At 43.8% G+C, this 18009-nt stretch overlaps 1 protein-coding gene across 1 annotated transcript in view; it reads left to right on the forward strand.

Annotated features, from left to right (window-relative positions):
• Positions 1 to 8860, forward strand: part of CACHD1 (cache domain containing 1) — a 244434-nt gene extending 235574 nt beyond the window's left edge. The window contains exon 27 of the mRNA XM_080656375.1: positions 6744 to 8860. Coding sequence (XP_080512501.1) covers positions 6744 to 6982 — 239 coding nt within the window. The 3' untranslated portion in view covers positions 6983 to 8860. The remainder of the gene's footprint in view (positions 1 to 6743) is intronic.
• The last annotated feature ends 9149 nt before the right edge of the window (positions 8861 to 18009 follow it).

The raw sequence follows: 18009 nt of genomic DNA on the forward strand, positions 1-18009 counted from the left end.
TTGAGGCTACTGAAGTTCAACAGAAATAATTTCTTATTCAGCAGAAATACTGAATCCTCTCTCTCCCTCCGTCCCTCCCTCCCTTGTCCTCTCTACCCCTCCCACCTCCTTATTCTCCCCCAATTGAAATTACTTCAGTACTAAATTGGAATTCTGAGTGATGTTGAGAATGTCCCATTAGCTCGCCCATTGTCTTAGTAAAATGGCATATGAAGCAACAGCTTAGATAAAAGGAACAGAGCAGTGTCAGTATCTGAAAGCCAAGGAATCCAGCTAAGGGCTTTCTTTCTTTCACTTTTCACAATAATTGGAGCCCTGTTATCCCCAAGGAATAAAAAATAGTTTCTCGTGCAGACAGAATGCAACACTGAAAGAAGTGGGAGACATTGACATTCCGCGTAATTCCAGATGCACTACCAAATCAATAGCCTTTAACTGCATGTTGTCATATTCCTGCACCCGTATGGTGGGTCAGTAAAATTGGTGGCATTGAGTTAATGTCCCTATCATGCGTAGACAATAAAGCTGTATGTCCACATTAAAACAAGGATCGACTAGTAATCTAATGGTTTTGTCAGCACGCTTCTAGCTCATTTTTATTGTCCTATGTGGTGACTGTGTTGCATCTGCTATTTGCTAGGCATGGGGGAGGGGGGACTTAGAGAAGGGGAGGTGTCATTTATGTGAGGCAGCGTGGTATAGAAGAGCTTACAGGAGAAGGTCAGAGTTCACTTGGGATCTCACCACTCCTTCTCATTACAAGTTGTGAGACTTAGCGAAGCTCCTTTGGATCTCAGTTTCCTAATTATTAAAACGGGATTAGAACTTCCTCACCAGTGAAGTTATGGGGATTAAACAAAGCAATGTATGGCAGACAGGAGCTCCGGGTTGACCTCCCCACCTGCATACCCACTCTGCCCTCGAGCAATTTACAATCCAGGAGTAAACAGTAAATGAATGCATGTTTCCCTAGGACTGATAAAAGACTGACTATGACAGCTTCCTTAAAGGAGTGGAACAAAGAAGAAGGTTAGATAGCCCTCTTTTATCTGCAGGGAGATCATGGAAGACCCCAGGGGGAAAGTGGCATGTGCTGACCCTTCAGCTGGTAGGATTGCAGGACGATAGTTCTCTGCTACTCAGGGAGCATAGTTCCACAAGACTTTGGGGGTCTGATACACAAAAGAAAACTCAAAACAGTAACACAGATACACTTGACTTTTGTGGTAGGTTCAGACTTGTGATATTCCTAGAATTAAAATTAAATGTTACCATACTAACCTTTCAGACTCCGTTTTTTATTTAGAAATATTTAGTGTGACCAACGGAGTTCTGTATTTCAGAGGAATCTCATTTTAATTTTTGTATTTCAATCAAAAATTCTCTTCAAACTAAGAATGGTTTTTGAAAAGTGAAATCATCTTTGTCAATATTCTAAGATCTGGAACAATTGTTTTCAGCACTCAACTATTGACTGCTACTGTTGCGAGCAGGTTAAAACAGTTACTACCTACCTGTGCTTTTAGTTATATATCTGCTTTGCCTATTATTTCTCTTGAAGATATCATGTTCTGTCTAACTATCTACTGGCTTTTTTTTTTTTTTTCTTTTAAGATTAAAAACCACCAATAATTTGTTCCTTTTGAATCTGTTTTGGTTACCATCTTATTAGAAACTTTATGTATATGTATATGAAGCAACTTTTTTTTTCTTTGTAAGAGGGAAATTTTCCCCAAGTTAAGCAAATTCCAAAACATTCAAAAGGCAAATGCTGAACCTTGAAAATCTGGTCAAAACCTGTATATTGCAACAGACCATTGTCTCTAGAGGTGCAGATACTGTCCTGCAGTTACTCTCTGTGGCCACAAGGTGGTGAGTGAGTCCCTGGAGAGACCTAATATCCCTAATCATCAAGAGAGGTTTCTTAGAAACCATCAGCTAAATATACAAGCAGAATACCAAAGACCAGAAGCCTAATTTGACTCTTCTGTTCTTAATGGACACCTGACCTCCTTCCTGAAACCTTGTTCTTGGTTGAGATCATCTTTGCAGAGATTTCTCTGCATACACCTTTGGACAGTAAAGAATTTTTTCCTTTGAAAAGTATTGGTAAATATCCTTTTGTGTTTTAAATAGTGCTCCCTCCATGAGTCAGAGACTGAGTCTTTCTTATTCATCACTGTTCCCCGTGCTCAACAGAGTTACATGGCACCAAGTGAACAATTAATTTAAGTGAGAATATGTGTTTGTCTTTCTCCTGCTTGTGCATAACTTACTTCCTCCCTGCAGCTTTCTGTTAATTATTGAGATAAAGGGAAGGCTACATTACAGAGGGATTGAGCAAGTTAAATAGGATGGCCCCGCAGTGAGTGGTTCACTTTGAAAGAGCCCCTGCTGGGGTTCTCATCAGAAAGCATCAAGAGAAATGGGGGTGCCGCCAAGTTGCCTCGGGGACACCTGCACCATCCCCACCGACCTGGGTCTGTGACCAGTCAGGTTCAGAGCATCCCTGGACCCTAAGTCAGAACCCCTGGGCAGGGCCTGGGGAATCCTCGATTGCCTTCCTTATTAGATGAGATTGTTGAATGTCACCACAGATAATTGGGGGGGAAAAATTCATTGATGCCTTTGTTTTGGGAATATAATACGTGATTTTTTTTAATTGTGTGAGTTTTGTGTTGAATATTAGGAGTACAGAGATAAATAAATTCTTGTGTCTTTTTAGAAAGAATTTGCTAATGGACAAGACAGCCCCATACTCTGTTATAATATGGTGAAATCTAAGATAGTGATGTACACAGAATGCCATTTAAACTCACAGAAGGGAACTGGGCTAGGGGTAGGAGGTGTTGGTTGGGGATGCTTCCAGAGAAGACCCTCAAACTGAAGCCTGGAGCACAATAGCAAGAGGAGGACGGTGAGCCAGGCAGATGGACCCCCCTGAGTTTTATATCATGAATGAGAAAATGAATTATCAGTTACTGTGGGTGGGTGCCAGTGACCAGAGACAGAAGGCTCCCGGGAGTATGTGGAGGAAAGATGAAGACAGCGTAGCTCTAAACGTTGGCCAGAAATAATCAACACAGACACTGCACTTTGACTAAAACCAGGTTTTCCATGTCAGCCCCTTCTATATAGAGCAAACGGTGATGTAAGCATATGTAGCACTTTGTAACTGAGGTTGGGAGTCTACCATCCAGTTTTTTGGGTGTTTTGTTTTTTTTTCACAGTTTATTTTTTAAAATATATTTTTTACTAGAGGCCCATTGCCCAATATTCGTGCAAGAATAGGCCTTCCTTCCCCTGGCTTCGTTCCCGGCCACCCAGGAGCCTGCAAGTCCTCACTCCCAGCCGGAGGACCGCTCCTGTAGCTCCCTCCACCGCCCTCCCCCCCTCATAGCTGGTGTCCTGCCCCGCCCGGCTGCTCTGCGCCTGCATATGCAAATTAACCTGCCATCTTTGTCAGGTTAATTTGCATACTCATTCCTGATTGGCTGTGGGCATAGCGGAGGTATGATCAATTTACATGTTTGTCTATTATTAGGTAATATTGTTGATAGTATTAGATATTTTCCATTTTCTCCCTCTTCCCCTCCTCCTACCAGTCCCTACCCCTGCCCCCCCATCTTCACCACCCTATTGCCTGTGTCCATAGCCTATGCATATACTAGTATAAGTTCTTTGGTTTATCTCTTCTTGTCCTCCCAGCCCCACATTGAGGTATGTCAGTCTGTTCCATGCCTCCTGGCTTTGGGTCTTATTTTGTTGGTCAGTTCCTTTTGTTCATTAGATTCCACAAATAAGTGAGATCATGTGATATTTGTCTTTCTCATTTTGGCTTATTTCACTTAGCATACTATTTCCAGGTCCACCCATGCTATCCCAAAGGGTAAGAGATCCCTCTTTTTTACAGCTACCTAGTATTCCATAGTGTAAATGTCCCACAGCTTTTTTATTCATTCATCTACTGATGGGCACTTGGGCTGTTTCTAAATCTTAGCTGTTGTAAATAACGCTGCTATGAACATAGGGGTGCATATATTCTTTCTGATTGGTGTTTTGGGTTGTTAGGATATATTCCCAGAAGTAGGATCGCTGGGTCAAACAGAAGTTCCATTTTTAATTTTTTGAGGAAACTCCATACTCTTTTCCACAGTGGCTGCCCCAGTCTGCATTCTACCATACAGTCTTATAGTCTAGACACAGCACTGCCAAAGCTGAGAAACTAAGAAACTCACTCTGGCTCCCAATCTCTTAGTCTTGGGAGAAGCCATCACAATTTCCCCAGCCTCTGAACCTAGAAATCTTGACCTTATCCGAGAGGTAATAACTCTTGTCACACACACCAGGTGAGTCCATTTAGTCACCAAATCCAGCCCACTCTGCACTTGAAGAGTTTCACGAAGCCCACGGCTGCCCCACGTCAGGTCCTCGCCATCTCCTCCGGCTGACACACCAGCCCCATCTTCTGAACGTCTGATCACTCTTTCCTTCTGTCCAGCCTCCTCGTTGCTACAAGGGATCACCTTAACACACGATATGTCTTTGCCATTTGCCTCCCTTGCCCGTTACTAAATCCTAACTCATAGCTTCGACCAGCCTTGCTGATCTGGTCCCAGCCTCCCTATCCAGCCGCATCTCCCACATTGTCCTCCCCCACACCAGGCTTCTCACCACTGGCCAGTCCACGAGGGCCTTTCCAGCTGCTGTCTGCATATGCTCGTCTCCCTGTCTGTGGCACATTTCCTCTGCCCCTTCCTTTTCCTAATAAATCCCTCCTGTCCCATGAGGGCCACCTGGAGTGTCACTTACGCGGGTATCCTAAGGTCTTTTCAAAATCGTGTATTGTCCCTTCATTTTCTGTGCTTTGGCGTGGCCTTCATGATGTGACTTGAACTCACCTTCCCACCTTCTACCTGCTGGCACTCATCCTAGCCACAGAGGACAGGAATGTCCTTAGGTTCCCACACCTCTGTGGCTGCGCGCATCTGTTCTTTTGCTCATATCCACTTACCCAACTCCTATCATCCATTTAAGCCCAACTGAAAGATGAGTTCTCCTGTGGCGCTTCCTCATTCCCCCCGCCAGACGTAGTTATTCCCTACTATCAATTTTAACTATACCTCAATTATAGCACTTACCATTATCTGCATTACAATAAGCCTAGCTTCATGAATATCTGCCTCCTGAAATCATTAAGGAAAAAAGACATCTCTTATTTATGTTTTATAGTCTCCCCCCTCCAGCCCTACTGTGGTCTTCAATGAATGAATAATTGAATTGAGTTATGTTTATACTTGTTTTACTTCTCAAGCAACTAGCTTTTGAGCTCCTTATACAGGGACCAGGTTTCCATCTTGGTATCTCCGGCAGGGGCCTAGTAGGTGCCCAATAAATATTTGTGGCATTGGACTGACTTAACTAATTGTCCTTTGGGAAATGTTTCATTGAGGGCAGAGAATTGCCTTTCTCACTTTTGCACGAAGCACACATTTTCAACCACCGACTATTCCTGCTTGGCCGTATGCAGGCACGTCAATTGCACAGCCACAAATGTGACTAGCACTGCCCACGGGTGAGTGCTGATGGATGCTAACTGTAGATGCAGCGGAAATATTAATGAGCTGTCACTTCTCAAACATTTTAAAGAGGATTTTTGCAATATTTAAAAACATGCCAGGGTTCTTGGAATGGAATCCTTTGATCAGCAAGGGCATTTTCTTTTGAAACGTGTATGGCTTAGAATACCAGAAGAAATGAATCTTTAAATACAGCGGGCCAGCGCCCACAGAGAATAGTGGACTCCTTTGCTGGTTCCTGTGGGGGTGTGTGGAGTTGGTACTGGAACCTCAGGCAGGTTCGTTAACCTTTCTGATCCTCGCTTCCCTCACCTGTAAAATGGATATTAAAACGCCTGCCTTGTTGGGATGCAGGAATGACATGACATCGGTGCCTGCCGTGGAGCAGGTGTGCAGACAATGGTGACAACTGTTTTTGTTCTTACTGTTGCATCACATTCGGGCATTTTGAAGCCCAGCTTTGCCCACCAGTCCCCGACTGATCTAAGACCTGTTAGGGTCTTTTTCTTGAAGCTGCCTTTTATATACATATATATATTATTGATTTCAGGAAGGAAGAGAGAGATAGAAACATCAATGATGAGAGAGAATCATTGATTGGCTGCCTCCTGTACGCCCCCCACTGGGGATTGAGCCCACAACCCAGAGGTGTGCCCTGACTGGGAATCGAACCGTGACCTCCTGGTTCATAGGTTGATGCTCAACCACTGAGCCATGCCAGCTGGGTGAAGCTGCCGTTTTTGTTTTTTGTTTTCTTTCTTTAAAATAAAAAATAGTCTTAATCTCATCTCAGGGAAAAGTGTAGGAGGAGAGTTCCCCAAACGTCACTGGCAGTTATCTATGGATTAGATGGGACATGAGATAATTTTGGCTTTTATTTTGTTGATTTAAGGAAAGGGTTCTTGCATATATTTTTTTTCTGATCTAGACTTCCTTGGTTTTCTGAAATGATTAGGTATTTCTTGGGTAATTGTTTTAAGAAAATAACAGTCAACAAAAGCTCTCTTTAAAATAAGCACCTCGCTGTCTGCTGACGGCCTGCCAGCGTTTGCACCTGTGTGGCACACAGGTAGGACCGCCTCCTGTGCCCTGCGAATCGGAGGTGACTTCTCCTCCCTGCGTCTGGAAGCTCCCAGCGGCTTACTTGTTCTGTTCATTTTCTAGGCTACAGCACCATGAGCCCGCAGGAGGACAGTGAAAACCCTCCGTGCAACAATGACCCCTTGTCGGCCGGGGTCGACGTGGGGAACCACGATGAGGACTTGGACCTGGACGCCCCGCCTCAGACCGCGGCCCTACTCAGTAACAAGTTCCACCACTACCGCTTGCCCCACCCCACGCTCCATCACAGCCACCACCTCCAGGCGGCCGTGACCGTCCACACCGTGGATGCGGAGTGCTAACCACCCCCGCACCTCCGTGGCAAAGAAGACGGGAGCTGGGAGGTGCAGAGCGCTCCGGGGAGGGAAAGAACCAGCCTCAAATCCACAGCAAGAAACCCCTTGCGTGTGGGCTTTGTCCCGAGTGATTGAACGCGTGTCCTGCCTGCGAATGCATTGGAGAAGGAGAGAAACATCCCCATTGCACTTGGGGAGGTGCCCGGCTGGTTCTGCCATGGAGGGGAAACGAGTCTGCCGTGACCCCCACTCACGGAATGGAACTGAAGGCAAACCTCCAGACAGAGACGAAACCTACACAGGAAACATTGGGAGCCTTCGTTAAGCTGAGCCAGAGGAATGTGCTGAGGCGCCAGGAACGCTCGGCTCTCCTTAACGGGACCGGACGAGGGGAACATGCGCTCAAGCGGAGCCCGGGAATGTGGCACGTCCCGTCCCGACCCGGGAGCAACGTGTGCGCTCAAGACTTGGCTTTGTTCCTCGGCGGTACCCAGACACCACGATTGCTGTATGGGACTCGTGTGAAGCTCTAAATGATGCATCTCAAGATTTCTAAGTAAAGGATTATTTTTCTACTATTTATTGAACTTGCAAACACTCTCAAACTTTGGGGGAAAGAAAAGGAAGCACGTGAGAAGTTGTCAGCAGTGATCCCTAGCTGTGTTGTGTGTAATGAAGTGGTTCTTTGACTAAGGAGTTTCTATTTCTTATTTAACTGATGTCATCTCCCCTCCCGCCCCACTCCACCAAATGGGAAAATGAAGAAATCTTTCTCTCTGACGTGTTTACATCCATCTTCTTTAGACCATCAGCTCATGGTCAGACACCTTGGTTTGTAATACAGTACAGTATTCTTTTCTCTGGGTTTGACAGAGGTGGGGAGGGGCAGAGAAATCCAAGAAACTGATAAAGAAAATTGTGTTCCTTTTTAACACATTCCCACTCCCCATGCAATGCTTTTCTTGGGTTTCTAGGAAACCTCATGACACAACCCCAGCCTTTCAGCTAAGGGAGGTTGTCTTTAATTCTCATTGTTTCAGAGACAATAAATTAGAAAATGTCCTATTTTGATTCTGAGAATATTGAATGCATAAAGGAAGAAGTTTTTAAAATTGGAAATTTGGATTGTGTGTGAGAGATTTCTTTTGACATCATCGTTCGAAGCTGCCGCCGGCTACGCAGGAGTTACCCACCAAGCCGCTTTGTGACGTACGTATTCAGAGATGAACCAGATCGGGCTAAGAGAACATGGCGTTGTAAGTTGAAAGTAGTGTTCTAATGACAGTGATGTATTTTAGATTCACCCGTTGTGATTCCAATATGTTATAAAGACATTCTTGCACCGCGTGTGTGGTAAATCTCCGTTTATATGTAGTTGGAAAAAAGTCACTGAATAATGTTTTCACGATAGGGTATTATGATATAATGTTTAAAAAAAAAAGGCTCGTCAGCAGTACTGAAGCAAACTACGTGTGCTATCAGGAAACCCCTTCGTACTGTGTATGACATGGCAATCTAGTGGAATAAACTGTGTGAATGGACAGTTTTCATGGTTATAGTGATCTGTTCATGTACCACTGCTCGTGCCTCCAGGCAAGGTGCGTTCCCTTTGTGCCCTAGCGGATGGGCCGCCAGGCTGAAAGCAGGCCTCCTTGCTAGGCTGTAGTCAAGGTCAGGGGCTCCTGGACCCTCTTGAATATGCAAAGAAATTTAAGAATGTAATGGGATAAAATGAGAAGCCAATATTTTAAAGTGTGTGGGACGTAGCTCCCCTTCCTGAACATCTGAATCAGTGTCATTAATAATGAATAAATGGTTGTTCTTGAACTGCTGGAGAGAATGGATGGCTTTCCTGACTTCCCAGAAAATTAAACCTCTCCTTGGAATACTGGGGTTGTGTTGTTTTTTTGTTTGTTTGTTTTTGTTTTTCTAAAGTTAAGAACCTTTGTGTTATGACACTAGTTTCTTGACGGGGAGTGAGGGGGAGGAGGACTTGATGTTTCTAAGAAAAGAATCATAAGACTTAGAGCTTAAAAATAAAAAATTGTACAGCCTACTCAAATACAATAACAGAAGTGCATTTTGTGTCTTTTGTGATAAGAATCTCCCTTATCCTGAACTTTAGGGGGAAACCATTGAATTCTTGTACCTGAGTAAGAAAACATAACTGTGTTTTACAGTTCCTGTGGAATATAAGACAACCAGGTCTGGGAAGTTTGAGTTGGGTTACCTTTTGTCTTCTTCCCTAAGGGTTGCATATAATGTTGTTTAAACATTTGTTGTTTGTGTTGTTGTTCTTTAAAAAGAATAATGTGTTTTGGGAAACTTTTCATGGTGAGCAGTATTGTTTCCTTTTCCTCCCCCCTCCCCGCGCCTCCCCCCCCAAATACCATGGTTTTGTTACACACTAGTCTTCCCTGAAATCCTAGAGGGAGGTCTTACGAATGCCTTTTCATTCACTAATTCCTATAACCAACATTGCTTTTCAGTGTTGATAAGCGCCCAGAGCTAGGGGTTCCAGGTCATTTTATATAGCTAGAAAAGGAAATTTCCACCCAGGTGGTGTGGCTCAGCGGTTGAGCGTTGACCGAGGAGCCAAGAGATCACCAGTTCGATTCCCAGTCAGGGCACATGCCCGGGTTGCAGGCTCGATCCCCAGTAGGGGCCGTGCAGGGGGCAGCCAATTGATGATGTTCCTCTCTTAACAATGTTTCTCTCTCTCTATCCCTCTTCCTTCCTCTCTCTGTAAAAATCAATAAAAATATATTAAATTTTAAAAAAAGAAAAGGAAATTTCCTATTTGTGGCCCCAAAAAACAGGGTTCAGGCCCATACTAGTTCTCATAGTCTATATTTATCTATTTTCCAGATACATTCCTTTTACGTTAGTTTTTTCTTCTCGATTCTTGAATTAATTTGAATGCTCAACTAAACTTCATTAATATTTTTCTTTGAAAAATGTTGTCAGATGTATTCCGACAGGTTTATTTTGCATGTCAGCATGACGGGTGTGTGTGGGAAGAAGACCTGGAAGATTGCTTAAGCTTGCCTTTCTTTGGCAATGGACTCCTCTAATGATTACAGTGTTTAAAATGTATATCTGGTAGAATAATCAAAACAGGCCAGCCCAGTCTCTTCGGTATCCTTTTTGGTCTGTTTCTGAGCAGAGGAGTGGTGATTTTCCTGGCTGCCATACAATGCCATATTCAGAATTTTTTTCTAAATTGTCAGAGAGGAAAAAAAAATCAGGTTGAAAGATATATTTCTATGGCTATTATTTATAACTATATAAGATGATCTGTTTAATAACTAAGGTGTGTGTTGATATATATATAGATGTACATACATTTCAGATTTTTCTGTGTGTTTTTTTCCTCCAACCTTTCCTCCTCAGTCCTAAACTGCTCATAAGGCATCTTCTCCATCTTTTTTTTTTTTTTTTGTTAAACCTCACCAGAGGATATTTTTTTCTGTTGATTTTTCTTAATAAATCTTTATTGTTGAAAGTATTGCATATGTCCCTTTATCCCCCATTGCCCTCTCCCACCCCATCCCCCTTTTTCATTGATTTTTAGATAGAGTGAAAGAGAAGGAGGAGGGGGGAGAGAGAAACATCATGTGAGAGAGACACATTGTGGTTGCCTCCCACACACTCTTGCACTAGGGACAGGGGTGAACCTGCAACTGAGGTACATGTGCTTGACCTGGAATCCAACCCAAAACCCTTCAGTCCGAGGGCCAACAGTCTAACCACTGAGCAAACTGGCCAGGACTTTCATCTTTGAATTCAGTGTTTCTTAACCTTTTAAAAAAATTCAGTATTGTCGCCCTCCTAAGGAGAAAATTTCTATTTAATTTAAATTCATCCTAACAAGAGAAATTAAACAGTAGGGGATAAGATTTTGTTGAAGAGGGTAGCGCGTTGGAGGGCTACAAACTATTGTAATATCTGCTTTTCTTCCTCCCCCAAGAATTAATTTTTACACGTTTGTGGTCAACATCGCCCCCACGTGAGAATGTGTGTCTTGAAGTTCTGTCCTCAGCCCCATTTTTAGTACTTGCTTTGAGTGGTGGAGCACTGAATTGAAAGCAAGGAGGCCAGGAGTTAAAACCAAAGTCTACGATCTCAGGCTCGTGGACTTTTTTAAAAAAAACAAAACAAAAAAAAAAACGTTTTCTTTGATACCAGAGAGAGGAAGAGAAAGGGAGAGAGAGAGAGAGAAATATCAATGATGAGAAAGAATCATCAATCAGCTGCCTCCCGCACATGCCCTACTGGGAATCAAGCCCAAACCCCAGGCATGTGCCTTGACTGGGAATTGAACTGTGACCTCCCAGTTCATGGGTCACTGCTCAACCACTGAGCCACACTGGCCAGGCCTGTCTTGGACTTCATCTCCCTCATTTCACATCTGGTCAATGGCCAAATCCAAAGCTTTTGAGTAAACAGCATCCCTTTCCTTTTCGGGGACTGGTTTGTAAGCTGTCTATATCCTCCACTAAATCAGTGACCTCCAGCTGGTTCCTAGATTCTTTTCTGCAATTCTTCGTTTATTCAACAAATATTCACTGAGCTCCTACTACCTGTCAGGTGCTGTGCTAGGAGCCAAGTACACGAATGAATTAAGCAAAGAGATCCCTCCTCTCACTGAATGTAGAGATGTAAGTGGATAACAGGATTGACGGCCCAGTGTTTACCCCACTCTTCATTGCGTAGCAGTGAATGCAAATCCAGGAGTAATCTCAATCCTAGGGTTGTATTTCCCATTAGTCCAACCACATCCTATTTATTTGGTCATAAGCTCAGGGTCAAGGTGACCACCCTAAGGCATTCCTCTTGATGATACGGAGAACATGTGACCCAACCTGAATCCCACCTACCTCTGCATTTCCACTCGGGAGATAATGAAAGACCCTTATTTGTGTAATATCTACACCTGAAAGCTTCCAACATAGGCATTAAACAAACCAATATAAGGTTATAGATACAATTTCAAATATAGCTATTTACTGGGAAGACAAAGGAAGTGTAATGGACCCATAATAACCCATAAAGGGGGAGTGTAGGCAAAGAAGGAATCTGCTTAGGGTAGATGTTCATGGAAAGTGTCTGAGAGGGCGATGTCAAAGCTGCTACTAGAGAATGAGAAAGAGCCTGACAGCAGGGCAGGGGGGCAGTGAGTAGGCTACCATTTGAGGCAGAGGAAGTAGAACATGTTGTGGGCCCCAGTTAGGGAAGAGCGTCATGTCTAGAACATTGGCCAGCAAAGGGAAAATGGAATGTAGGGGTCCTGGACGCCATGGAGAAAAAGTGGGTAAAATCATTGGGAAATGAATAAGATATTTTAAGAAACAGGGTGAGGCTACATTTTTAAAAGATCACTATGAGTTGAAAATAGGTTGTGGGGTAGCAAAGATGGAAACATGGATAGGAAACCATCGCATAAGTCTAGGTAAGATGCAGGAGGATGGCAGTAAAGACAAAGGAAGCGGAATGGTTGGAAATCCATTTTGGAAGCAGGAACAGCAGGGCTTGGCTGGTGTGAAGAGGGGTTCCTGACTTGGACAGTTGCATGGTGGTGTGGCTTTCTGTGCTGGGGACCTTAGAGCAGAGTAAGGAATGAAGAGTCAATGTTCGATATATTCGGTGTGAGGTGGCTACAGATGTGCAGTTCATTCATCCTACAAAGCTCAGCCCAGTAATTACTGATGATTTTGACTCACCTTGAGCATTGGCTCAGTGACAGGCATTGTGGCAAGTTCTTTTCATCTACTACCTATGTACCATGATTGAGCTCTGTTCAGTCAGCATGGTAAAAGAGCTTTCAGTCTCACCACTTTACCTACCTAATCCCTTTAGTGGCGTGTTCCCGAGTTCATGCTATGCTTAAATTCAGAACCTCATCCTGCTACACTTTATACACCACTGCTGTGTTCCAGCCAACTGGTCTACCAACCAAACACCTTCTGACTTTCCTGATATGATATGCTTTTGTTCATGTCTTTTGTGTGTGAATGGGTTTTTCCCAGCCTTATTGAGTTGTAATAAACATATAAAATCATATTTAAAGTATGCATCATGATGATTTGATATATGTATTTGTTGTGAGAGGATTCCCCCATTTAGTTAACACATCATCACCTTATTTGTTTATTGAGAACAATAAATTTTAGCAAATTTCAATTATACAATAACACTGTTATCAACTATAGTCGCCATGTGTTATATTAGATCCTTAGATCTTTTTTTTTTTTTAATATATTTTATTGATTTTTTACAGAGAGGAGGAGAGGAAGGGAGAGGGATAGAGTTAGAAACATCGATGAGAGAGAAACATCGATCAGCTGCCTCCTGCACGCCCCCTACTGGGGATGTGCCCGCAACCAAGGTACATGCCCTTGACCGGAATCGAACCTGGGACCCTTGAGTCTGCAGGCCTACGCTCTATCCACTGAGCCAAACCGGTTTTGGCAGATCCTTAGATCTTATCTTATAGCTGAAAGTTTGTACCCTTTACCAACCTCTCCCTATTTCCCCCACCCCCAGTCCCTGGTGGCCACTTTTCTACTCTCTGTGAGTTTGGCTTTTTTTTTTTTTTTTTTTTTTAGATTTTACACATAAGTATGGAATCTATACAGATTTGTCTTCCTCTGTCTGGCTTATGTCACTTAGCATAATGTCCTCAAGGTCTATCCCAATCTCCTTTCTCGTGGCTTTTTGTTCACACTTTTTTTTTTTTAATCTACTTACATGTTCTCTTCAACTCTTAGAAGATACAACTGCTCCTCTCACCTTAGCAAGTCTCAATTCAAATGAGACTCCATTCTATAGCCAGGCTCCTTAACCCCACTCACCTACTTGTACTCCTGATAGAAAGTGAGGTCTGAACCTCCGGTTCTCCAGTGTGCTTACTTATCACCCCAGTCATGAGCCTCTAGTTCATATTGGCTTGGACATTGGCTGTACTTTTTTTTTTAACTTAAAATTTTTTTTCAATTACAGTTTACATTCAATATTATTTTGTATTAGTTCCAGGTGTATAGCATAGTGGTTAGACAATCATACTTTACAAAGTGTTCCCATTGCATTTTCATATGAACTTTTAAAAAATATGATTTAATTGATTTTAGAGATAAGAAGGGAGAGGGAGAGAGAGAGAAATATTGATGTGAAAGAGAAACATTGATAGGTTGCTCCTGCATACACCCCGACTGGGGACTGAATCCTCAACCTGGGCTTAAGCCCTGACTGGGAATTGAACCGGAGACCTTTTGGTGTACAGGATGATACTCGACCAACTGAGCTATACCGTCCAGGGCTTCATATGAACTCTTTTATAGACTCAACTAGACTATTTTTCTAAGGGAAAGGACTATTTTTGTTCTTTGTAATGCAAGATTAAATTTCTAGAGTGTCAACTGCAGCCATGAATTAGATTCAACATATAATAATGTATTCAGTACTTAGAGTAGTAGATGAAGCACATTGATTTCTCCAAAATACTTGCTTAATCAATTAGTGCAACACTTTTTTAAAATTTAGGTATAATTGACATACTATTTTCAGGCATGCACCCTAATGGTTTGTACATGTGTATATGAATATTTGTATGTATTACAGAATGATCACCACATGAGTCCAGTACAATTTTTTTAAATATATTTTATTGATATTTCACAGAGAGGAAGGGAGAGGGATAGAGAGCTAGAAACATCGATGAGAGAGAAACATCAATCAGCTGCCTCCTGCACACCTCCCACTGAGGATGTGCCCACAACCAAGGTACATGCCCTTGACCAGAATCGAACCCGGGACCCTTCAGTCTGCAGGCTGACGCTCCATCCACTGAGCCAAACCGGTTTTGGCCATAATTACAATTTTTTTCTCAAGATAGGAACTTTCAAGATCCATTCTCCTAGCCACTTTCAAATATGTAACACTGTTTTTTAACTATGGTCACCGTGCTGTACATTACATCTGCGTGCCCTATCCTATATAATAAAAGGCTAATATGCAAATTGACCGAACGGCGGAACGACCAGTCGCTATGACACACACTGACTACTAGGGAGCAGACGCTCAATGCAGGAGCTGCCCCCTGGTGGTCAGTGTGCTCCCGGGGGAGTGCTGCCTAGCCAGAAGCCAGGCTCACAGCCGGCAAGTGCAGTGGCCGTGACAAAAGCCTCTCCCACCTCCGCAGCAGCGCTAAGGCAGTCCAACTGCCAGTTTAGGCCCGCTCCTCGTGGGGAATGGGCCTAAGCTGCCAGTTGGACATCCCCTGAGGGCTCCCGGTCTGAGAGAGGGCACAGGCCAGGCTGAGGGACCCCCACCCCAGTGCACAAATCTCGTGCACCGGGCCTCTAGTGCGTTTTATAACTGGAAGTTTGTACCTTTTGAGCCCCTTTACCCATTTCACCCACCCTGCACTCCCCATCCCAGGCAACCACCAATCTGTTCTCTATATCCATGAGCTCACTTTTTTGTTTGTTTTTTGAGTACAACAATTTTTTAGTATATTGTACTAACAATTAATACAATATTACGTTTCAAAGTTTTTTTATGTTACCACTGATAGAAAAATTCTCAACTTCCTAAAACATAGTTTCAGTATATACTAGTAGGCCTTTAAAAGGCTACCTATATTTTATTATAATTTTATGTGACATATGTACATATATAAGTGAACAAATAATTCCTCTTTGCTAATTTAAATGTGTAGTTACTTGTCCTATATAATAAAAGGCTAATATGCAAATCGACCGAACAGCAGAACAACCGGTTGCTACGACGCACACTAACCACCAGGGAGCAGATGCTCAATGCAGGAGCTGCCCCCTGGTGGTCAGTGCGCTTCCACAGGGGGAGCGCCACTCAGCCAGAAGCTGGGCTCACAGCTGGCGAGCACAGTGGCAGGAGCCTCTCCCGCCTCTGCGGCAGCACTAAGGATGTCCAACTGACGGCTTAAGCCCACAGCGTTAAGGATCTCTGACTGACGGCTTAGGCTCTATCCCCTAAGCCGGCAGTCGGACATCCCCCAAGGGCTCCCGGACTGCAAGAGGGCACAGGCCGGGCTGAGGACCCCCCCCCCCCATCCAGTGCAAGAATTTCGTGCACTGGGCCTCTAGTTCAATATAGTTTCTAAATAGCATTTCTTTTGAAGAAGGAGCTTACATGTGGAAAGTTTTCAAATCCTACTTCTTATGAGACTCATTCTGTTTGCTGCCTGACTAAAGTGTTTTATGTAACTCTATACCCACCAGGATCACTGTCTTCGTTCTTACATTGGCCTGGGGCTTTTAGAAAAAATAAATAAATTACATAACAAAAAGCTTGGCTCCCCTACAGAAGTATGTTCCTGACTTTCAGGACTCCTTGGCAAGCCTTTATCCAGACCCAGTTTACTCTCTGGTACATTCTCCTCAAAATCTGTTCCCAGGCGTTTCCACATTGTCCAGCCCACATCCCTCCCTCGCGTTTGGGTAGAAGTCTCACAACGTTCGTACCTCTCATGTCAGAATTGTGCTCCCACATTATCTGTCTCTGTCCTCGGAGGAAGGAGTTCCTCCTCCTCCCTGGAGCCAACGGGTAAACTCTGGTCTTGTTAGTGGCAGCAAATATGCCTGCCCTCAGTTGTGGCTCCTTCTCTTAGAGCTGAAAGCACTCGGTGATCCCCGAGCCTACAATCCAACCTCCCAAACCTGGCTTTCCCCTCAGATTACTGTGAGATGTTCCTCTGTCGTCCTGGATCAATATTTTAAGATCGTAACATATTTTTTTACATTTGTAATCTAAGAGCCTCTAGACCTCACCCTGCCTCCTCCTGCTGTCTCCTTGCCGCTTGCCCTCCCCATGTGCTCATCCTTTGCATGACTTCAGCTACCAGCTGGAGAAGCGCTCCTCTGCCCGAGGCTGCACCCTGACTCTCGGTGCTCCCTCTCCTTTCCCTAAATTCCTGATCCCCTGCGAATGTATGCGGACATTTCCCAGGTGGTCCAGCACCAGAGTTGCCGTCGTCCCTGCCCTACTCCGAGTCACTATCATTTCTAACCTGGACTGATGCAGCAGCGTGTCCATTGTCCTCCCACCTCCATTCTGCCGCCTCCAATTCATTCTCCACATAATCTTTTTTTTTTTAAATATATTTTATTGATTCCTTACAGAGAGGAATAGAGAGTTAGAAACATCGATGAGAGAGAGACATCGATCAGCTGCCTCCTGCACGCCCCCTACTGGGGATGTGCCCGCAACCCAGGTACATGCCCTTGATCAGAATCGAACCTGGGACCCTTCAGTCCGCAGGCCGACGCTCTATCCACTGAGCCAAACCGGTTAGGGCCTCCACATAATCTTATTTTTATTGACGTAAATGTCACATACCAAAAAACTGACCATTTTTAAATATTCAATTCAGTGGTATTTAGTGCATTTAAAATGTTATACAACCATCACCTCCGTCTAGTTCTGAAAGATTTTTGCTACCCCAGGGGGAACCTCTGTGCCCCAAAAGCAGTCACTCCCCTTTTCCCTATCCCCTAAAAAACCACAAATTTACTGTCTGCTTCTATGGCTTTGCCTGATCTGGACATTTCATGTAAATACAACATGTGACATTTTGTGCCTGGCATCTTTCACTTAGCACCATCGATATTATAGCATGTTTCAGTGCTTGACTCCTTGTTCTGGCTGTATAATATCCTGTTATACAGACATACCTCATTTTGTTTATCCATTCATCGTTTGATGGGCATTGGAGTTATTGCCATCTTTGGACAATTGCTTTGAGCATTTGTGTACAAGTATTTGTTTGAATGCCAATTTTTAATTTCTTTGGCTATGTTGCTTAGTCGTGTGATAATTCTATGTTTAACATTTTGAAGAACTGCCAGGCCCTAGCTGGTTTGGCTCAGTGGATAGAGCGTAGGTCTGTGGACTGAAGGGTCCCAGTTTGATTCCAGTCAAGGGCACATGCCCGGGTTGTGGGCTTGATCCCTAATGTGGGGCATGCAGAAGGCAGCCAATCAATGATTCTCTCT

This window comes from Plecotus auritus, assembly GCF_963455305.1.
Source record: "Plecotus auritus genome assembly, chromosome: 2".
Taxonomy (NCBI): Eukaryota; Metazoa; Chordata; class Mammalia; order Chiroptera; family Vespertilionidae; genus Plecotus; species Plecotus auritus.